Consider the following 23375-nt stretch of genomic DNA (forward strand, 5'->3'; position numbering starts at 1 on the left):
CAGGCTTGATCACCCCCAATTGCCCTCCCTTGCAGGCCTGGTCCCTCCCAACTGCCCTCCCCTGCTGGCCATCTTGTGGTGGCCATCTTGTGTCCACATGGGGGCAGTCGTCTTTGACCACATGGGGGCAGCCATCTTCTGTGTTGGAGTGATGGTCACTTTGCATATTATTCTTTTATTAGATAGGATATAATATTGCACTGGAACTATATATATATATATATATATATATATATATATATATATATATATTAAAAAGCAAGAAGTTCCAATGCAATTTTGAAACAAAGATAATAAATGTAGAGGGACTCAACAGTAATCATATGATAAAACATTTCAAAAAATTAGCACAATGGTACTGACATCTAAACATTTAAACAGTAATCAAAGACTTGAAAGTTATAAGAGGGCTCAAATTCACATGAAAATTTAGTACGTGATCAAGTTGGTATTAAGCATTAGTGAAGAATTATGAAATATTATGTAAATAATATTTGGATTACAGGTAGCCATTTGAAAAATATAAAGTTGGAGATTTTCTTATACCTACATAAATTTCAGATGGATCAAAGTGAAACATGAAAAAATTGAACTAAAAACTTAGAAAAAATACTTGAGCTTTTTAAAAAAACAGTTTTGTATAAAGAGACCACTTTTAAGTGTGATAAGAAAAAAGACATAAAAGAAAAGATTTAATAAATTCACTTATATAAAATAATAAAATTCTTTTTAAAAATATGGAAGCTCTGGTTGGGTGGCTCAGTTGGTTGGAACATCTACCCATCCACCAAATGCTGTGGGTTTGATCCCTGGTGGTATACAGGAGGCAGTTGATTGATGTTTCTCTCTCACATCAATGCTTTTTTTTCTCTCTCTCTTCCTTCCTCTCTCTAAAATCAATAACCATATTATTGGGTGAGGAATAAAAATTAGATATTTATATAGATATAGATACAGATACAGATGTAAGTAGATAGCCCAGCTGGTGTGGCTCAGTGGTTGAGCATCAACCTATGAAACAAAAGGTCCTTGGTTTGATTCCTGGTCAGGGCACGTGCAGGAGGCAGCTAATCAATGTCCCTCTCATCAATGTTTCTATCTCTCTATCCTTCTCCCTTCCTCTCTCTCTAAAATAAAAACATATTAAAAACATATTTAAAAAACCTCTAACTAAAAAAAGAAGTGATAGCTGCTGTATTTACACACGAAAAAAATAAAACAAAAAGTTAAATGGCAAGTGAAGAAAACGTTTGCCATTCATATCAGACAAAGAAATAATTTCTTTATGCTATAAGGAGCTCTTCACATATCAGTGAGAAAAAGAGCAGTGACCATATTAAAAAATAAAGATGTTTCTTTACACTTACTGATAATAAGGCGATGTGCAAGTTAAAACTATGAGTTACCTGTTTCACTTCTAGTATTAGCAAAAAATAAAACATTTGCTAGGACAATGGGTTGGCAAGGGTTTGGGGAATCTTCCATATTTCCTAGTGACAGTGCAAATTTTACAATTACATATCAAAAATTTAAATGCACCTAAAGCTCTGACCCAGCAATTCCACATACAGGAATCTATCTTAGATATATTTGCTCTAGAGAAAGATGACATATGTACTAGGATGTTAATTGCAGTGTTATTGAAACTGCAAATTATTGAAACAACTCTAAAATCATCTGTCAGGAACTAATAATGTAAACCATGGGATATATGTATAGAAGAATACTCCACTATCACGAAAATAAAGAAGGAAAATACTACTTTTACTAAAATGAGTAAATTTCTAACATTTATTGTAAAGTGAAAAAAAAAAGATGTAGAAACTATGTCATTTAAATTGTCACATGGAAAAAATAATAATAATTTGTCCCAGTCCCAACCTGCTATTTTCATGAAGTTTTGCCTCCTTATTTACTCACCAGAATAAAATATTTTTTTTGGTCCCTGCAAGTCTATCAAATGCCCAGCTTTTGTACAAACCATCAGGACCAATACAACTGCTCATTCCAAGCCACTTTCCTATATGACCCACTTAATATAAAAGACATTAAATATACCCAGTTATGTCCAAATGGGAGACAGAATTCTGGTTGTAGTCAGTGCTTATTAAATACTTGTCTGACCACTAAATACCCATTGACTTGCAAAAGTGAAAAAAAAAAGATTTTCTTTTTTAAAATGGAAAATATTTTATCATATATCTGTACTTTTATGTTGAAAAAAAATCACATTCATTAAAAATAAATTCATAATACACACAAAACTATAAAAATAACTTTAATTATTTTAGTGACCCAGAAATACTGTTAATTTTAGTATACATGTTGTAGGATTTTTATCTACACCTTATTAATTATATGATTTTTTAAAAGTTAGACTTCTACTCTACATACAACTAATTAAGTTATTCAGACAGACCGTTCCAAGTCTATGTGCATGCAATAAAGAACTTTAGCTTATCTGGAAAGTGATTCAGAGGATTGGCAAGAACTTCTGTTCACAAAGTTCATGAAAACACTCAAATGTTTCTGGAGCTCTTTTTGCTTCCCGACATAAACACTGACTTTATTGGTCAGAAGAACAAGCAGCTGATTTCTTAGAATTAGTTTGCTTTCAAAGTAGCCCTGCTCTTGCTTTCATTTTCACTTTTATTAATAGAATGTTAAGTAACAACATTTGTCCTGAAATTGACACCAGAACCTTGCATTCACAGAAGGTGAGGATGAACTTTAGACTTTATCCTCTGCAAAATATTAATCAGTTTTAGGGAAGGCAAGAGGAGAGACAGGCAGACTTTCCTTCAGATGAGAGTTGCATATTGCCCCCATTTTCACATCTGAGACTGTGTTACTGGAAGCTTGGGAAAGAATCTGAATTTTAGATCAGATTTTAAATTATCTAGTAGACTTTTGGTTAGTATAATAACTTTTACTATAATATTTCACCTTTTAACGCATAACCTATAAACAGAAAAGTTCTAAGCTCAAACACATGCAGCAGATAAAACACACAAAATGAACACATCCCTGTAATTTTTATCTTGGTTTTTAAAAAAGGAGCACTCCCACCTGGCCAGTGTGGCTCAGTATTGGAGCACAGACTCATGAACCAGGAGATCACGATTTTATTTCAGTGCACATGCCCGGGCTTCGGGCTCAATCCCCAATAAAGGGAATTCAAGAGGTCACTGATTGATGGTTCTCTCTCATCACTGATGTTTCTCTCCCTCTCCCTTCCTCTCTCTGAAATCAATAAAAATAACAAAACAAAACATTTTTTTTTTTTTAAAGGAGCACTCCCAAATCCCAGAAACTTTCTTGTGCTCTTTTTATGCAATAACCACTCCATCCTGATCCAAGATATTCACTATTATTACTTTTCTCATCAAAGACTAAGTTTGCCTATTTACCAACTTTATATAAATAGAATAAAATAAGATGTATTTTCCAGTGTGCAATTTATTTTATTCACCATTATGACTGTCAGATAAATCTATGTTGTGTTTAGGTGTAGTTTGATCATTTTCATTACTATTACATATTCCACTATCCAATATAACAAAGTTTATTTAGCTATTTTAGATGGACATTTAGTCATATTCAGTTTGGAGCTTTTATCCACATTGCTACGATGATCATTCTCTGCAAGTTTTTATGCACATGTATCCACATTTCTGCTGGGCCTATACTTAGTTTGAAATGGCCAGGTCATATGGAACTTCAGTTTAACTTAAGTCTATGTTTCCAAATAGTTTTCTTGAAAGTGCTTAAAATAATCTTGACATTTACAATGGTTTCTTACAGAGAAATGGCTTTTCTCGAGTCTTACTAGTCTGAAATTATTTGTGTATATTTTATGATTCCACCACTTCATAGTGGCAGATAACTAATGCAGTTTATGTTTGTTTGGAAATGAAGAAGCCATGACAACCAGCAGAATAATGTGTGGAATGCTTGGCTGTAAACAGAAATGTCTGATTCACCAGGCTCTGCATAATATCCCAAGAAGCAGGAGGTGTAAAATGGCTGGAGAGGAGAGAAGAGAAGGACAAGACAGGAGAAGGAAAAGCGACAGGTGGAAATGAACAGAGAATGCTGATTTTGCCAAACTTTGGTGAAATGTACTAGACATATAATCTTAAGAAAAATTAGCATCACGTTCAAAATAACAACTCCTCTCAGTTACAAGACTTGAAGTCTGCTGGGGCTGACCAGCAGACCCTGAGTGATGGATGAATAATTACTCTGACACTTGTTTCTGTGAAAGAGAGGGCTAAGGGACTGATTTGCTTGAGAAACCAAAGAGCCCCACTCACCTGCCTCCTTAGGCTTTTATTGTAGCAACACCTTGAACTAAAATTAACTTCTAGATGCTATCAGCAGGGTAAGCATCCTTGAGAAGACACATGCGTCTGCAGTGTCCTTTAAGCAAGGATGTCCAAAGACTAAACACAAAGATTCCAGTAAAACACCCCGGGGCTCAGACTTGTTCAGAAAAGTCAAGGCAGGGGTTGCTACCTTTAGCAAGTTCCCCATAGAGGCCCCAGACCTTTTGGAGATTCCTCCTTACAGACTTTCCAACCAAGTCCCGTGCTTCCTCACAGAAGTCCTTCTTAAGGTTTGGTCATATTCTACCATTTGGGAAGGATAATTCCTGGGTACCTCTCCACACACTGACCTAACTGAGGTGTTCAAATTGGGACTGGAGCACCTCAACTTTCATGGAATAAGCCCTTCTACATACAGAACTCAGGACATTCGGGGATCTTGGACCCTTCAGAGAGCACTTAGGAGGGGTATGGATCAAGGAATGCAAAGATGTGTACACTTTCTGGAGTGAACCTTTCTCTGAGATGGTGCTACTTCTCATAAGTCTTTTCCATCAACACATGCTCATTTTGAAGACATTGGAGGTAGAAAAATGATAAGCACAACCTATGTACATCAGAAGCTTTTGCCAGCAGAGCCACAAGTTTAAAAATTCTTTAGCTTAGCTCAGCCAGCTTGGCTCAGTGGTTGAGCATCGACCTATGAACTAGGAGGTAATGGTTTGATTCTGTGGTCAGGGCATATGCTAGGGTTGTGGGCTTGATCTTCAGTGTGCAGTGTGCTGGAGGCAGCTGATCAATGATTCTCTCTGATCATTGATCTTTCTTTCTCTCCCTTTCCCTTCCTCACTGAAATCAATAAAAATATATTAAAAAAATATTTAGCTTAAAATAAATTATCCTTGAAAAATTTTGGGCACATATATTAAAGGGCATTTCCAGCAGTAGACTTTAACAGTCATTGGATATATACTTATCATTAGAGGTCCAGTGCATGAATTAGTGCATGAGTGGGATCCCTCAGCCTAGCCAGACCAGTGGGTCTTGCCTTGGGGGAGGGGCCACAGGAGTTTGGAAAGCGGGGGAGCAGGAAGGGACTGTGGGAGGTTGGCTAGCAGGCCCCAATCAGGCTCCCTCCTCCCTCCTGTATGGGTCCAGGGTGTGGGAGAAACAGATTCGGGGCTGTCAGAGCCCCAGCAGCAAGATAACCAATGGCTAATTCCATGAGGAATTGTGCTCCCTCATCCCTTCACCCTCCTCCCTCCTGTCTGGGTCTGGGGTGTGGGTGAACCAGATTCAGGGCTGTCAGGGCCCCAGTAGCAAGGTCTGGGCCAGTGGGTGTCATAGCTACAGGCTGGTCGTCCTGTCGTCCAGTTGTTCCAGTCGTTTTGGTCATTCAGTCGTAATGGTCACTTAGGCTTTTATATATACTATATAGATTATCTCAAACCAGATGTCAGATGCACTGGAGGGAGGCCAATTTGTTGTTTTAATTTCACAAATTGGAACTTTGACTCAGGAGTGAAGATACTGCACTCAACATAAATTTTGAACTGAAACTGCTTTAAGTTTGTGTTTCACTGAAAAGACTATTATATCAGTAGTTTTATGGTCTTCCACCAAGCTCTATGTACAGCATGTTAAAATGAGACTCTTCCTGTCTGAGAATTCCTACCAGTCCCTAAACCTAGTATATTTGATGCCAAATAAACATACTTTCTAAAACAATTACAGATAAATTAGGAGAACATGCAAAAATTTCATTTCAGTTAAATCCAGTCTCATTAACCTCCATCAGTTTTGGAAATAATTTTAATAGTTTTTTCTTCACCAATATTACACATTGTGACTTAGACTTTTAGAATATATTTTTAAAGAATTTTTTCTTGAAACAATGTACCACTATGGAAATAAAGACTCCTAATATATTTTTCTTCAATAGTAATAGGAGTAATAATACATTTTAAATATTATAAATTAGTTAAAAACATTAAAAATGATGAATAATAACAATGATAAAATAGTGATTTAAAGGTCAAAAGAACTAACTGGTCTTATATTCTTCATGACCTCTCATCCCCCATCATCAATCAATCACTGTCTCAGTAGTATAGGTTCACTATACTTAACCCAGCTTACATTCAACTCTAGTAATTGCCAAGTTAAGTTAAAGGTCTTTTAATAAAGCTCTTTCTGATATTATTGTATATACTTTTAGAGCTATGACAGAATTTTTGGCTCCAAATATTATATTACTCCATATAATAAGATGAGTTTATAGCAACCTAGGTAGTAGACATTACACCTTTCTAGCTGCTCTTGCATCTAGGTGTGGCCATATGCACATGCAATATAACCAGAAGTATATGTATATTACTTGTGGGTTGTCAACCAGTCACTTTTTTCCATCTGACTGTTTGGATATTGCATTCAACCTTTGACCTTGCATATGTATACAATGCCTTTGTGGATATATAACAACAGAATGGAAGGAACCTGAGTCCCTGAATTCCTTTGTAGAACCTAGAATGGGGGGATGTGATATAATTTCTAAGCTGTAGCACCAGCCTCTTAAGTGATCTTGTTCTCCAGTGTTCTCAATTTATTCACTATCTACTCCCGCCATCAGAGAAATTCAATTCAAAATGGCTGAGAATGTCTAGTAATCTTTAAAGTCTCTACCTGCTTGTGCAACATTGTCCATGATCCAGGTCCCAATATATTTTAACTCTGAAAATAGGAAGTCTTGGATATAAATTCATACTAAAAGGTAAACATTTTAATAAAAACATGATTGGTAATATTACCTCAGATATTTGAAGAAATAAAGAAATTTAAAATTTTCAGTTTTCAATGTATTTTCTGATATTGTATTCAATGTAACAACTTTCTTGGAACAAGATTTTCACTTTAGTAATATATTGTTGATCATGCTATACTAAGTAAAAATGACTATCTGACATTGAACTGTTGTTACTTAGTTTTTAACATGTTTTCAAAGAGCCAATTTCAACCAAACAGATTGATGAAAGTGGAATTAACATTTTAATGTCTTTGAAAGCAACTCAGAATATTCTAGGCAGAGAAAAACAGGCAATGAAACTAACCCCAAACAGGCAATGAAACTAACCCCCAAAACAGGCAATGAAACTAACCCCATTGGTTCCATAACAGACCCTTACTTATATTCATCTAGAAGGCAACAGATGGAGCAAGCGACTAATACGAATATACATTGAATTAAACTATAGAGTTTGATTCAATGTAATGCCTTAAAATTATATATTTATCTTTCTGAATTAATTTATTTTTTGAATTACTAAAATTTAAACATGAAGGGAAAATCTTAACAGGACATAATAAAACCAGAAAAGTAAGAGAAAATATGACATTATCAGCTTTTAAAAATGCGATGATTGTGATTTCTTTGCTCATTTTTAATAAATACTCACTTTTGAAATTTTTATAGCATTTTATTTATTTAAAGCAAACACTCAAAATATATAAATTCAGAACCTTTCTAATCCCCCACAGAGCCACCACACACACACACACAAAATAAGAAATGGAAGAATATGTTTCAAAACAGCGATTATCTCTGGGCTGTAAAATTCTTTAATGAAGAATAACTTATGTTAATAACAAGAGTACTTAAAATGAGAGACAGAAATGAAATAGTCTAAAGGAAAAATTAAAACAAACAAAACACCCATATTGCCCCCAAAAGTACCCCTGAGCGACAAGCAGCAGACCCCTGGCAGCCTGCTGTTACAGCTCACACTCTGTGTTCACGGTGGGGTCAGGGGACACAGCCAACTCAGGCGGAGGGACCTGTCGGTGGATTTCCAAGTGATCGGCCCCCCGGGTGCGCCTCCGCACTTGGACCTCTAGTCTCCGCTAACAAACATGAGAACCCTTAACAGTTAAAACCGCTAGAAGCTCGGTGCTTTCGATTTTGACTCTCCCCAGCCCGACCCATAACTGTTTGGCCATAATATTTTCAGGACCTAAAGAGCATAGCCGGTACCGGAGGAGCCAGAAGCAGAAGGAGCGCGCGGGGGAAGAGCAAGGACAGCTGAGAACTGGCCCCCTGGCTGGGGCACACGCTCCAAGTAAGTTCGCTCCTCCTCTTGGTCGTCCGCACACAAGTTCGTAAAACAACGACCACGCGTGTCCGAGGGCGCACCCAGCACAGGAGGCGCGGGCTGGGCAGGCACCGTCGTCGGTGGGGAAGCAGCGGGAGGCGGGTGCGGGAGGGGGCGGGCGCTGGCGGGCCAGGCAGCCAGGCGCTTTGCTCCCGAGTCTCAGCTTTTGCGATAGGACAAGGCAGCTGCAAGGCGACAGCGCGCGCAATGTGTCCCCGGAAGACACCACTTCTCCTTGGGCACCCACTCACGGCGGCACAAAGAGCCCTGTATTGGAGAAGTGTCTCTGATCTCGTTGGCCAATAGGGGCTGAAGTCCCCTGGGACTGATGGACTGAACCTTAACCTCCTTGCAGAGGTATTGGGTGGGATCCATTCCTTCCCCTCCCACCTTCACTGCTTCAGACCGGCCCCTGTTAGACACTGGAGAAAAAAAAAAAAAAGGTGGTCCTCAACCTACGCTATAATATTTAAAAATTATTTTTGTATTAACCATATTTAGTATTTAAAAAATTCTAACCAGCTCTATTTATATAAAACAATTCATTCTCTGTCTCTTTAATCAACTGTTAAAAACTCTAAGGTCTAAGCCAGTTTTTTATCCTGCACTGTTTCTGAATGTGTGGTCCCTACCAAAACAAAATTAAAAGACAGAAATTACTTTACTTTTCAAAATTTTGCTCCGTTTTCTTTCCATCTCCTATAAACCAGCAGTAGAAAAGTGGGAGTAGGAGAGGGAGTAAGGAGGAGTGAGAAACAACTGGGAGCTTGATCTCCTCTGACACACTGGCCTGAGGAGCTGTGGGGCAGAAATGCTAATCCTTTAACAGTCCTTTGCAGGCAACTTGATTTTGAGCTTAAACCTCTCAATTTCTGATTGAAAATAGTCACTGAGGAATAGAGACTAAGGGCCCCTGTAGCCGGACAGTCTGGACTGCAGGGTTCAGTTGCTGGCTTTCGTTCTGGGGAAGCTCAGCTTCCCCCTTTGGAGCCGTGGTAGCTATAAGGTTGTCACATTAACCAGGACAGCAGCAAGTGGAGAGAGGAAAGATTATTCTTCTCCTGGCTGTTTAATGGGATGGGGTTGGGGGTGGTGGAGGCAGTTTCTTCATCCGTGTTCCTCATTATAATTTGCATTAGAATGGATTTATCACTGGTTCTCAATCTTGACTCTACATTAGATCAGATTCACCTCCTGTACTCTCTCTTTTCCCAGGAAGAGCAGACTGACCCAGAGAGCTCTGGCTGCCTTTTATGGGGAGGAAAATAATAAAGGGGAACCCAAAACAAATGGGCTGCCTGCCTAAGGATTGCAGCCTCATCCCCATCCCCAGTCTCATCTTTTAAAGCTGGAAAACAGACATTGGCTGTAAATCACTGCTTAGGCCTAAGCTTGCTTTAGACTCTAGGGGCAGCTTCTTTTCTGGTGCATCCTGAACACTGGGCAGGAGCAACTCAGCACTTCCTGGAAAATAAGTAGTTCCTTCCTTCTCCCTAATGAAATTCTCCGGCAGATATTTCCAGGAGTTATGCAGACTTACCCAAGGGCAGCTTGGTTCTGAGTCATCCACATGGATATTTTTGAACATTTACATGGAGAGTGCAGACATTGCGCGATTTTCTTGTTATTTTTCATTGACATTTTATTAATATACTAGAGGCCCAGTGCATGATTTAATCATGCACCTGGTGCACCAGCGGGCTGTCCGCCGGTGCCCCAGGCCTTCCGAAAGCCTCCGGCACTGCGGAGGCTTTCGAAAGGCCTTGCGCCGGAGCAGACAGGCGGCCAGGTCCCCCGCTTTGGCCTTTGATCGCGGGGGACCTGTCCGGCTGGCTGTCCGCAGGCGCCCCAGGCCTTCCGAAAGCCTCCGGCGCTGCGGAGGCTTTCGAAAGGCCTTGCGCCGGAGCAGACAGGCGGCCAGGTCCCCCGCTTTGGCCTTTGATCGCGGGGGACCTGTCCGGCTGGCTGTCCGCAGGCACCCCAGGCCTTCCGAAAGCCTCCGGCAGCCATGGTACAGACGCTGAGCTCGCGGCGCCAGAGGCGCCGGGAGCTCAGCGTCCTTCTGGCCCAATCAGCTACCCCGGCCACCCTGAGTCCCGCCCCCTGCGCCTCCTGCTGGCCCAATCGTGGGCGTAGCGGAGTGATGGTAATTTACATATTACCATTTTATTATGTAGGATACTTTTTATTGGCCCATAACATATACCCATTTCTTTATTTTGATGCACAAATCAATCTCCCAGTGACTCAATTTTCCCACATGGGATGAATTTTGAACTTTGTGGGCAAAAGGATTTTAATGACTTCTTAAAAAGGAGAAAAATCAAAAGTTCTGAAACCTAAATTCCTCAGTCCCTTTAATATTATAAATGGTTCTATAGATATTACATTTCATTGATCTGTCATATGTCAAGTCGAATTGTCAATTTAAAAACGCAGATTTTGATGAATGCTTGCCATACTTATTACAAGTTTTATAGCTGCTCTCAACAACTAGGACCACGAGACACAAGAGAAGCAGGAAATCTTTGGCTTAACAATTAAATTCATGGCTGTGTCCCTAGGTCATTCCAGTGCCAAGTCCTTCCTCAGCATCATAAGCCTCGCTACTCTCTTAAGATCTGGTTAAGCCTTAGGTTTTAGGACATTGATGAGGTGATGACTTTGCTTCTCACTGATGATGACCCCTGCTTTGGATAGAGCCTCTCTACAGCACTATAAGATGTGGCTGTCCAGTGACGGTAATGACATTCAATCTGAGATCCTCACAAAGTTGGGAGCACTTTGGCCCTTGCAGGGATTGTAAGGGCAGAACAAAAAATAGATGAATTTTTTTATGGCAACATGTTTATGAATTTTTTTAGCCTACGCTTACTGTGCCATGAATGTGGCAGAATAGAAGAACTAAACTCAGAGCCTGCCAAAGTATAGCCTGGATATGAAAACCTTATTTCCAGAGAAGCACAATGTGGTGATTATCACTGTTCTTGTTGGAATGGTGATTGGGGACCCCCCCAGAAGAAGCTGTTGATATTAGCAATCCCTTTTGGTTACTCATTTTGTGTCTCTTTCCTTACAGTTTCCCTGAAAAATAATTAATGATGGACTTTCTACCAGGACCAAATTGTGAGCTTAGAAGCCATCAGGGCATAGATGGACTTTTTAAGGGAAAGGGGCAAGCATTGACAGTTACCCGAGTCTTGCTTTGGTAAGGACGCTCTCCTTTTGTCAGTCTGTGGCTGAGACAACAGACTCCCCCCACCCGCTTTGGGTCCTTTGGATGCCTGAGCGATACACATGAAGGTGACCAAGGAAAAATCCTGTATTTGGAATAGCTGAGATTCTCTTAGGTCCTTTCTCTGCCCATTTGTTTCATGACAGCAGCACCAGAAGAATAAATATCTCAATAAAGGTAAATGCATGGCCAATTATAGCTGATAGTATTATTGTAACAACAGTCTGTCATGTCAATTTTTGTTTTCAACTATATTTAAGAGATCAACAACCAAAAGCCATGGAAATGGCTTAAATGAGAAAGTATTTGTATGTTATTGAAGTTAAACTGGTTTAAATTTAAATTAGGGTGTGATCATTTTAGGATGTTAAATATAATTCCCATGGTAACCACAAATATAATAGCTATAAGATATATACAGAAGGAAATGATGGAGCATTAAAATCTTTAATACAAAAAAGTCAACTAGACATGAAAGAGGGATAAAACTATAAGGCATATAGAAAACAAGTAGCAAAATGATAGAAGTAATTCCTCTTTATAAGTAATTACTCTACATGTAAGTGAATTAAAGTCTACCATCAAAAGATAGAAATTGGCAGAATTTATTTTAAAACAAACATGATAAAACTCTACAAGAGACTTACTTTATATTCAAAAACACAAATAGTATGAAAGTAAAATGGTGGGAAAAGTGGTTTCATGAAAACAGTTACGAAAAGAAAGCATGGGTGGATATACAAATATCAGACAAACTAGACTTTAAAAGTCACAAAAGTTACAAAAAGCATAGAAGGACTTTATATATTAAGAAGAGGTTAAATATAGAAAGAAGTATAGTAAGTGTAAGCATTTACGTACCTAATAACAGAAAACATACAAGGCAAACATTGAATAGAAATGAAAATAAACAGTTCTACTAAACTAGTTGGAGACTTCAATATCGCACTCTCAATAATGGCTAGAAAAATCAGGCAGAAGTTAATTAAAGAAATAGAGGAGTTGAACAATGCAGTAAACCACCTAGGTCTAACAGAGCCTTCTATAAATAACAGCAGAATACACATTCATCTCAAGAGCACATAGGACATTTTCCAGAATAGAACACATGTTAACCAAAAATTAAGTTTTAATAAATATAAAAAGATAGATACCATACAAAGTACATTCCCTGATTAAAATGGATATAGTTAGAAATCAGTAACAGAAGTAAAACTGGAAAGTTAACTAATTTGTGGAAATAGACAACACACTCTTATACAATCAATAGACCAAAGAAGAAATCACTTGAGAAATTGAAAAATACTTAGAGACAAATGATAATGATAAATCAAGATACCAAAACTTATGGGATACAGTGAAAGCAGTACTAAAAAGGGGGGGGGGGGAGTTAAAGGTATAAATATTTACATTAAAAAAAGCTAAAAAATCTAACTCTTTTTTTAATCTAAAGAACTGGAAAAAGGAGAACAAACTGAAGAGAAGGAAGTAAATAATGAAGATTAGAGTAGAGAATAGAAAAACAATAGAGAAAATCAATAAAACCAAAAGCTGGTTATCTGAAGTGATCAGTCGATTGAAAAACCTTTAGTTAGATTGATTTAAAAAAGAGAGAAGGCACTAATACTGAAATGAGAAAGTTATCCACATAGACTCTTTTCCTTGGGATAATCCTAGAAAGGAGATTACTACCAATTCTGTAGGAAACAAAGATAAAAGAGAGTACTATGAACAGTTGCACACCAACAAATTAGATAACTTAGATGAAATGGACAAATTCCTAGGAAAACAAAATCTGCAAAGGCAAAATCACAAAGAAAATTATTTTTGACCTACAGTTGGCAAGGTTATTTAATTAGTAATAAGAAAATGTCCTGACCAAAACAAACAAACAAACAACAAACAAAAAAACATACCCAATGGCTCTACTGTTGATTCCTACCAAGCATTGAAGAACTAACACCAATTCTCAAACAATTTAAAACAATTGAAGAGGAGGAAATTCTTCCTCACTCATTCTATGAGTTAAATATTATGCTGATACCAAAAATACACAGAAAGGAAACCTATTGACCAATGTCCCTGATGAATATCAATGCAAAAATCCTTAACAAAATACCAGCAAACCAAATTTAGTAGCACATTAAGAGAATTATACTCTATGACCCTCCATGACCAAGTGATGTTTATTCTTGGAATGCAAGGATGTTACAACATACAAAAATTGATCAATGTAGTATAGAATAAATTAATGGAATTAAGGGGGGGCACATGATTATCTCTAGCTATGTAGAAAAAAAAAATTTGACAAAATTCAATACCCTTTCACTCAGCAAAGTAGGAATTGAAGAAAACTACCTCCATGTAAAAAAGCCATATATGAGAAACCCACAGCACACATCATAATGGTGAAAGACTGAAAGCTTTTTCTCTACAATCAGGAGCTCGACATGAATGCCTGCTTTCACCACTTTCATTTCAACACCGTACTGAAAATTTTAGCCAGAGCATTTGGCAAGAAAAAGAAAGGCATCCAAATTGGAAAGGAAGAAGTAAAATAATTCCTGTTCACAGATGATATGATTTTATGTGTAGAAAACTCTAAAGATTCCACACACAAAAATGTTAAAAGTAATAAACCAATTCAGCAAAGTAGCAGGATACATAGGCAATATGCAAACATTAGTTGCATTTCTATATACTAACTATGAACAGACTGAAAAGGAAATTAAGAAAACAATTTGTAGGAGTATATGGAGTAATCAATGTTGTTGAGAAAGATTATTCTGCCAGATAAGTGATTGCAAAGCATGATATAGTGACATAAACTCCCTTGTTTTCAAATCCAGGACCTACCACTTGTTCACATATAAATTTGAGCATATCCCTCAATCTTTCTGAACTGTATTGATTACATATGCAAAGTGGGTATAATAAGTCCAAATTTGCAAGGTTTTTATAATGAGCAGTGAGGTCAGCTTTGTAATGCATCTGTCACAGAGCTCAGCAATGAATGAGAATCATTGCTTGAATTTTATTTTTATTATGGAAGTAAAACTTTGGAGGCTGATAGTATCTAGTGTTTCATCACTACCATCAAATGCTATCCTACATTTTGTGCCATAGAAAAGTACAGAGGTCCCACAGGCCTTCTGTTGATGTATACATGCTTTGATTAACCTTGAAGAAGAGAATGAATTTGTGATGTTATTACTACAAAGAAACTATTTTGGGTTTGCAGGTTGCCATGGATTCTGGACCCACCATGTCGGTCCCCATGTGTTTGGTGGAAAACAAAGATGAGCAGATGTCGGTGAACCAAAAAGCCTTAAAGATTCTTTACAAGATTTCTCAACCAGTGGTGGTTGTGGCCATCGTTGGGCTGTATCGTACAGGAAAATCCTATTTGATGAACTGTCTTGCAAGAGAAAAGTGTGGTGAGTGAAGTCCTCTGACAGAAGCTGTTTGCTTAACTCCAGCTGAATCTCAGCGTCTCACTACTTCTCTAGGGTCACAGGAAGGGAGATCCCAAATTTCTTATTAGACACATTTTCTAATTCTAGTTCTTAACAGCAAACTTGCAACTTGACCTTTTTCTGTTCCTTATTCTTACGTCTGTGTTTCTGCTTCCTATAAAAGGAAAATCTCCCAAACTAGTGCTCTGAGACATCTCTTCTAACCCACCAGGCATTAAGCTCTTGAAGTTATGTCTCCCACATGAAATTTTGCTTTCTATTAACTGTGATATTCTTATTAACTAACCAACATGCTTGAATATCTGTCATCTTAAAATTTTTCTCTGGACTCCATATCTCATTATGACTAACACCTCATTTTTTCTTTTTACTCCTCTTCAAGCTAAAATACTTTATCTGTCTTAATTTCCTTTCCCAATTCTACTCTTCCCACCTCTCTTTTCAATTGACTTCTCACTGTTTTTAACCCTAACAGTCCATTGAATGCTCTCATTATATTTACCAATGAACTTCATTTTGTATGAAAATGGATGTTTCTTTAGATCCATCTTAGTTCCCTGTTTGACATCTTATCTCATAGTTGATATCTCTCTGCTCCTTGAAATTCTTTCTTTACTCAGCTTCTGTGGCACCACACTCTTCTGGGTTTCTTTTTATCCCTGTGTCTAGTTCTCTTCAATCTCTTTACCAGCCTCCAACTTTTCATCCACTCATCTGAATTGTAGGTCCCTCCAGGACTTGGCCCTGAGATCTTTTCTCTCCTCTGTTTATACTTTCTCAATTTGACCTCATCCAATCTCTGGACTTTAAATGCCAGTTTTATTCTCATATCTCTGCAATGGATATTTCTTGCCTCAATATCTCTTTTGACATTCAGACTCATTAATCAAATAACTATCTTTTTCTTTTTGAAAGTTTTCCACTTAAAGTAATGTTCTCAATAAAAGTCTAGATCAATCCCCACTTTGAAACCCAAATGAAACCAAACAAAACAAAGCAAAATAACAGCACACTTTCTGCTTTCTCAATCATTTTCTTCCCAGTAGTGTACCAACCTTCTAGTTTCAAGATCTAACTTGATAGCCCTCACTTAGCTTATCTCCCACATCCAATTCATACATCCACCCTCTTGTTACTCTTACTAAATATACCTCAAATCTGTTTTTCCATTTTTATCTTACCATTTTAATTTATTTTTAATCCTCACTGGAAGACATGCTCAGTGATTTTAGAGAAAGGGGAAAGGATAGAGGTAGAGAGGGACGGGAGGAGGGAGGGAGAGAGGGAGGGAAGGAGGGAGAGAGAGAGAGAGAGAGAGAGAGAGAGAGAGACATTGATCCATTGCCTTCCAGTGCTTGCTCCAATTGGGGGATCTAACCTGAAACCTAGGTATGTATGTGCCCTGACCAGGAATTGAACCCACAACTCTTAGGTGTATAGGATGACACTCCAACCAACTGAGCCACACCGACCAGGGCCACACCGACCAGGACTATTTTAAGATTTTTATTTATGAGGCTAAGTCAGTCTAATCTTTTGCCTGAAATCCCCCCCCCCTTTTTTTTTCTGAAGTGTCCTTTTTCTACTTTGACTCTCTCTAATAAATTATCTTCAAAACAAACAAGCAAAGTTTCATCTAGCTACTTTTAATGCCTTTCCTAAGCTTGCATTATTCTTACATAAAATCCATACTCCTCAGAGGCCCACTGTGACCTAGTCTTTCCTATATCTTATACATTTTCTCCATAACTGGTTATGATACAACCATACCAGCCTCCCCGTTGCCCTTGCAAATTGCACGCCTTTTCCTATCTCCAGTTCATTGAACCTGTGGTTCACTCTGCCTGCAATACTTGCTTCTTCTTTACCCAGCTGGCTTCTTTTGTTCAAGGCTCTGCACAAATGTCAGTTATCAAAGAAGTCTTCCCTGCCCATCCTGTCTCATGTTGCCTTTCCATTTAAATTTAACACAATATGAATATATTTTATATAATTATATATTTACTTGTTTTTCTTCTTATATTAAAATTAAAATCAGCAGAAGAAAAAAACCTTAACTGGAGTCTTTGCTGACAAATTTGAGGCAATAAGTATAGTTATGTGTAGAACATAGCAAGCACACAGTAAGTGCTTCTTTAATTCAGTAAGAGAAACATAAATCAGAATGTATATCTTTTAGGTCACTGCTATTTTTATGACTTTAGCCTTCATGAAAATTCTGATTAGAGCACTGTACCTTAGTGTTGCAGAATATATTGTAGACTAGCATATCCAAATCCTACAAAGCCCATGAATATGGTTTACTGTAAAGAGAATCTGACACTGGGAATATAAAATAAGTAATAAGAAAAATAGAGGACAACATACTGAAATTCATGGGCAGGAAATGAGAATATAGAAATAGCATCAACCACACATCAACACCTTTTCTATTCTGGTTCAATGTGGGGGTCTCAGAAGTTCTGTTTTCCCTCAAAATAGAAAAAAAATCAGAATAAATGTGATGTGATAGTGTTTCTCTTAAAGAATGTTTTAATTGTTTCTGGGATTCCTTGAATTAGTTGTGATTCACAGCATCTTTAAAACAAGTAAAAGGTGAGATGCAGCCACAATCTTTTATGAGGGCTTATAAAGTATGCTTATTATTTATTTATTTGTTTGTTTGTTTGTTTATTTGTTATTTATTTATTTTTCCATTCCTGTCTCTCCATCCTCCCATCCATTAAGACCAGATTTCACCTTCCTGGCTCATAAACTGGTTATAAATTACCAGGGTCTTAGCCTTCATTGGCTATAAGACTCCAAAGAGAAGTTGTTTCTGTATATTGTAGCCACTGCTGTATCCCCTGAGCCTTGAACATATCCCCAATGCCAAGAACATAATGGGTGCTTAATAAATAATATTGAATAAGTTGTATGTTCATTCCGCAGACTATTGAAAGGTCTTGATCTAATTACAATATATTCACTTCACTTCTTTAGGGAGTCGTGATTGTTGAATGGATAAAAATCAAAGCTTTCTTATGGGTAGCATACCCCTTTTCTCATCCAGTGTGTGGGTAGGGCCTCAAGACATGAACAGGGATATATTTACATTGCAAAATGGAATTAGCAGTCTGAATAAACCAAACTTATGTGAAAAAGTGTTACTGCTAGTAAAAGTATGAGTAGTTGGATGGTATACAAATTTGGACTCCCTTGAAATGGAGAAAGCACTACTGTATATTGTATCTTAGGGCATTTATAACCCTGTAAGTCTCATTTTGTGGCCCATGGGCTTCTTGGACTCTCTGTTGTCACTCTGTGTTGCACTTCCCATTCCCTTGCAGGTTTCCCTCTGGGCTCCACGGTGCAGTCTGAAACCAAAGGCATCTGGATGTGGTGTGTGCCCCACCCCTCCAAGCCCAACCACACTCTAGTCCTTCTGGACACTGAGGGCCTGGGTGATGTGGAAAAGGTAAGGCAGAGTCACAAACAGATCCTTTTTATTCTGGATTTTCTCCTTATCTTTTCATGATCTTTTGTCATTTAACTGTTGTGATCTACTCTTGAAATGCTGAAATTTAACTATATTGAAGGAGGCAGACTTTGGCCTCTTTGAAACTCATTTCTGGGTTAAATAAAATAATGTGGTATATTAGATAAGATCTTTTATTTCTGAGCACTGAAGTGGATAATTTTACCCTTTGTAACAAGCCTTTATTGAGAAACTGAATTCAAGGGTCTTGAGCTGAATTATACATTGTTTATACTACAATAATTGCTGTCTTCTGCAACAATTTAGGCAACCAAAAATTTTTGGCTGTCTTCAAGGCTCTTCATTATTCTTCACAGGAGTTTGCTTTTGAGCTTTATCTTCTCTACCTACCTTCTGCTCTGTGCCAGTCAGAACAATAACTCTACTTATTGCATTCCAACTCTCATTTTGCTTCTGTAGTTCTTTCTACTTGCAAGCTTCTTTCATTTCTTCAAGTCAAGATTTTATAAATCCTTTAACATCCAGCACAAAATTTTTACAGATGTTTCATATTATAAACCCACTCTTTCTCTAACTCCAGTATATTTTGTTCATCATTTAAAAAAATATTTTTTTTTATTGATTTCAGAGAGGAAGAGAGAGATAGAGACATCAATGATGAGAGAGAATGATTGATTGGCTGATTTTTTATTTGATATAATGGCTGTTGTTTTTACTAACATTCACTATTACTGTGTAACCTTTTAATTATATTGTTGTCATCTTCATTGCATTTGTTTTCAAATGTTTGTAAATACCATGAAATAGATATCTCAAGTGTAACAATTATATTCATCTTTGCTTCCCTATACCTAAGAAAAACATATAACATTTAGTGGTAGTTCATAAATATTTAATTTACTTGGTTTTATTTTTTATTTTGAGAGTTCAATTGTGACTAGCATAGTAGATATTCTATAGTTCACTTTTTGTTAAATGAACATGTGATGTCACTTATGAACAATGAATTGTTCAAAATTATTGTGTTTACTCCCACTTAGAAACAAAGAACACTTTAAGGAAAACATAATTAGAATTCTTTTATAGGTGAGGAAACTGAGATCACAAGAAATGTCAATGTAATTGCCAAAGCTGAGATTTGTCTTTAATTCTGATTTCAAGGTTTTTTTCTTTATACCAAACACACTATGATCTGAAATAATAAATTAAAAACGATTGAACAAATAACTGAATGAATTTCTGAAAATAAGACTCCTAAATGTTTTTTCTAACATGTTTTCTAGGGTGATCCTAAGAATGACTCATGGATCTTTGCCCTGGCTGTGCTTCTGAGTAGCACTTTTGTGTACAATAGCATGAGCACTATCAACAATGATGCCTTGGAGAAACTGCAGTATCCTTCCCAGGTTTATTGAGAAATTGATGGGAATGGAGACAAAGCTGAGTTCTCTTTCCCTGCGGCTGAGTGGCCTTTGGTGGAGCAGAGGGAACCCAGGGCAAAAGACAATGTTTATAGTAATTTTTTTGAGGGAAGTGTACGAATTGTGGGTAGGAAGTTCCTTTTCCTTAGCCAGGTCCTAGTTATGTGACAGAGCTGACAGAACTCATCAGGGCAAAGTCCTTCCCTACACCAAATGGAGTAGAAGATTCAACAGAGTTTGTGAGTTTCTTTCCAGACTTTATCTGGGCCGTACGGGATTTCACCCTGGAGCTGAAGTTAAATGGTCACCCTATCACAGAAGATGAGTACCTGGAGAATGCCTTGAAGCTGATTCCAGGTAACAGGTTGGCTGGGCAGTATATGGTCCAATACAGGGTGGGAGGTACTAAACATTATCTATTATCTCTAATAGTTGCATTTGTATTTTAAGATTAGATAGAGCCCTATAGAATTGGTTTTTGGAACCTAGGTTGCTATTTGTTGGTAAGTTCGAGTAATTATATAGTTAAACTCACCCAAGAAGACTGGGGCTTAATGAAGAATGAAAATTATTCAAAACTGAATTTCACCTAAAAATGGGCAACGGACCTAAATAGAATATTTTCAAAAGAAGACAGAAGGAAGGCCAAGAGACACATGAAAACATGCTCAAAGTCACTAATCATCCGAGAGATGCAAATCAAAACGACAATGCGGTACCATCTCACACCGGCCAGAATGGCTATCATCAACAAATCAACAAACGACAAGTGTTAGTGAGGATGCGGAGAAAAAGGAACCCTTGTGTACTGCTGATGGGAATGCAGACTGGTGCAGCCACTGTGGAGAACAGTATGGAGTTTCCTCAAAAAACTGAAAATGGAACTCCCATTTGACCCAGTAATCCCACTCCTAGGAATATATCCTAAGAAACTGGAAACACCAATCGGAAAGGATATATGCACCCCTATGTTCATAGCAGCATAATTTACAATAGCTAAGATTTGGAAACAGCCTAGGTGCCCATCAGCAGATGATTGGATCAGAAAACTATGGTACATCTACACAATGGAATACTATGCTGCCATAAAACAGAAGGAATTCTTACCATTTGCAGCAACCTGGATGGAATTGGAGACCATTATGCTAAGTGAAATAAGCCAGATAATGAAAGAAAAATATCACATGACCTCACTCATTTATGGATAATAAAGAACATTATAAACTGTTGAACAAAAAGATAGATACAGAGACAGTAAAGCATCAAACAGAAGGTCAAATTACAGCGGGAAGGTTAGGGAGAGGTGGGGAAGATAAGAAATCAACTGAAGGACTCGTATGCATGCATATAAGCATAACTAATGAATGCAAAACTCTGGGGGGTGAAGGCATGTATGGGAGTGGGGTGGAGGGGCAATGGTAAGATATGTACACATATAATATCTTAATTAAAAAATGAGAAAAAATAGAAACAAAAAAAAAAAAGAAAGAAAAACACTATATACCACGTGGCTTACACAACAAACACTGAAAAAAAATATATATATATATATGTATAGTCTCTACCTCCTGGCCTTTAAAATTTCAGTGAAAAATTGCCTGTTAACCTTATAGGGATTCCCTTTTATGTTACTAGCTGTTTTCCTCTTTCTGTTTTCAAGATTCTCTTTTAACTTTTGTCATTTAATTGTAATATTTCTTGGTGTGGATCTCTTTGATTCATCTTACTTGGAACTCTCAGTGCTTCCTGGACCTGGTTGTTTACTTCCTTCCCCAGGTTAGGAAAGTTTTCAGCCATTTAAAATAAGAAAAAAAAAACTTTATATCCTTTTTTTTTTCTCTACTTCTAGAATCCCTATAAAGTGAATAGTAGTGCACTTAACATTGTCCCAGAATATTTTTTAAATATTATTTTTTTTTGTGATGTTCTGATTGTGTGATTTCCACTATTCTTTCTTCTGGGTACTAATCAGTTCTTCTCTATTGTCTAATTTGCTTTTGATCCCCTCTAGTATATTTTGCATTTCAGTTACTATATTTCTCAGCTCTAAATGGTTCTTTATTATTTTTCTAACTCTTTGCTAAAGTTCTAAATGAGTTTCTCTATTCTTCTTCCAAGTCCAGTGAGCATCCTTATGACTGTTCATTTTAATTCTTTGTCAGACAAAATACTTATCTCCATTTCATTAGGGATTTTTCCATTTTTCTTTTTTTCTCCTTTTGGAATATATTTCTCTAGCTTCTCCCTTTTGCTTGACTTTCTGTGTTTGCTTCTATGAATTAGATGAAACAGCTATCTCTCCCAGTCTTTAAGGAGTGACCTTGTGTAAGAATGACTTCTGTGTAGATTGTATGAGTTGGATGTTTTGGCAGGTCAGCTAAAGTGTCTGTGCAGTGCCTGGGGTCCTCTGGATGTCTGGCTGGCTGATGCTTCAGCAGGCACTGGCGGAGTGATTCAGCATGCAGGACTTCAGGGGTTCCTGAGGCTACAGCAGATGACTGAGGCAGCTTGAGATATGAGTCTCTGGAGTACTTTAGAGAGCTGTCTGGTAGGGCCTACAGTGGGTGCTGGCTGTGGTCATTATGAGAGGGGGGGGGCTGTTGGTACTCTGGGTAACCAACTGTCTGGGGCTGCAGTGGACATTTGCTGAGGTGACCCTGGCTGCATGACTCTGGGTGTGCCTTGGGATGGGGAAGCGCACTAGACAGGGCTGCAGCAGTGTTGGCTGTGATAGCCCCGGGGCATGCCTTGTAGGTTTTGCCTGCTTGCTAGAGCTCTTGTTTTGAGCTCTGCCCCCACTATCTATATAAGGAGGGTAATGAAGGGTAACATAAACAATGGTGCTGGCTAGCAACTGTGATCCCAGAGAATTCCCACAGATCCTGGAGAGTTCCTGCAGTTCCTACACATTTGACAGGCATCTAGTCATTAGTAGATTTTTTAAAATGTATAGTTGAAGTGCTTTTAAAATCACTCTGTGTGTTTTTCTGTGTTCCAGAGGAGGCATGTCTGCCTATGTGAGCCCTGCAATGATACCCCTCCTTGCTGCAGGTCTTCCTGTCTTGATAGGGTTGACATAGGTACCACCTTCTCTTTATGATCCCTCTCATTTTGCTGTGTAAAAGTTATTCAATCAGCCCTCATTTTTTTCAGGAGGAATTGCTCTATATGTAGGTGTATATTTGTGTGTGGAGGTGAGTTTAGACGTTTTCTATGCCACCATCTTGAAGCCCTCTCTAGTTCCATTTGTTGCTCTGATTGGGTGAGTTCCTCTTCCCTGTCGTCAAATTCA

General features: G+C 37.9%; 1 protein-coding gene across 2 annotated transcripts in view; it reads left to right on the forward strand.

The window, feature by feature from the left end:
• Positions 1–8228: 8228 nt before the first annotated feature.
• The window catches only part of LOC307103643 (guanylate-binding protein 6-like), a 65281-nt gene continuing 50134 nt past the window's right edge, over positions 8229–23375 (forward strand). The window contains exons 1-6 of one of the 2 annotated variants that reach the window (XM_079778085.1): positions 8229–8440; positions 11553–11681; positions 14950–15145; positions 18514–18641; positions 19946–20055; positions 20244–20440. In XM_079778085.1, the coding sequence (XP_079634211.1) occupies positions 14956–15145; positions 18514–18641; positions 19946–20055; positions 20244–20440 (625 nt within the window). In that variant the 5' untranslated portion in view covers positions 8229–8440; positions 11553–11681; positions 14950–14955. The remainder of the gene's footprint in view (positions 8441–11552; positions 11682–14949; positions 15146–18513; positions 18642–19945; positions 20056–20243; positions 20441–23375) is intronic. The other variant, XM_079778084.1, reaches the window with a different exon arrangement.

The sequence above is a fragment of the Cnephaeus nilssonii genome (assembly GCF_951640355.1).
Source record: "Cnephaeus nilssonii genome assembly, chromosome: 7".
NCBI lineage: Eukaryota > Metazoa > Chordata > Mammalia > Chiroptera > Vespertilionidae > Cnephaeus > Cnephaeus nilssonii.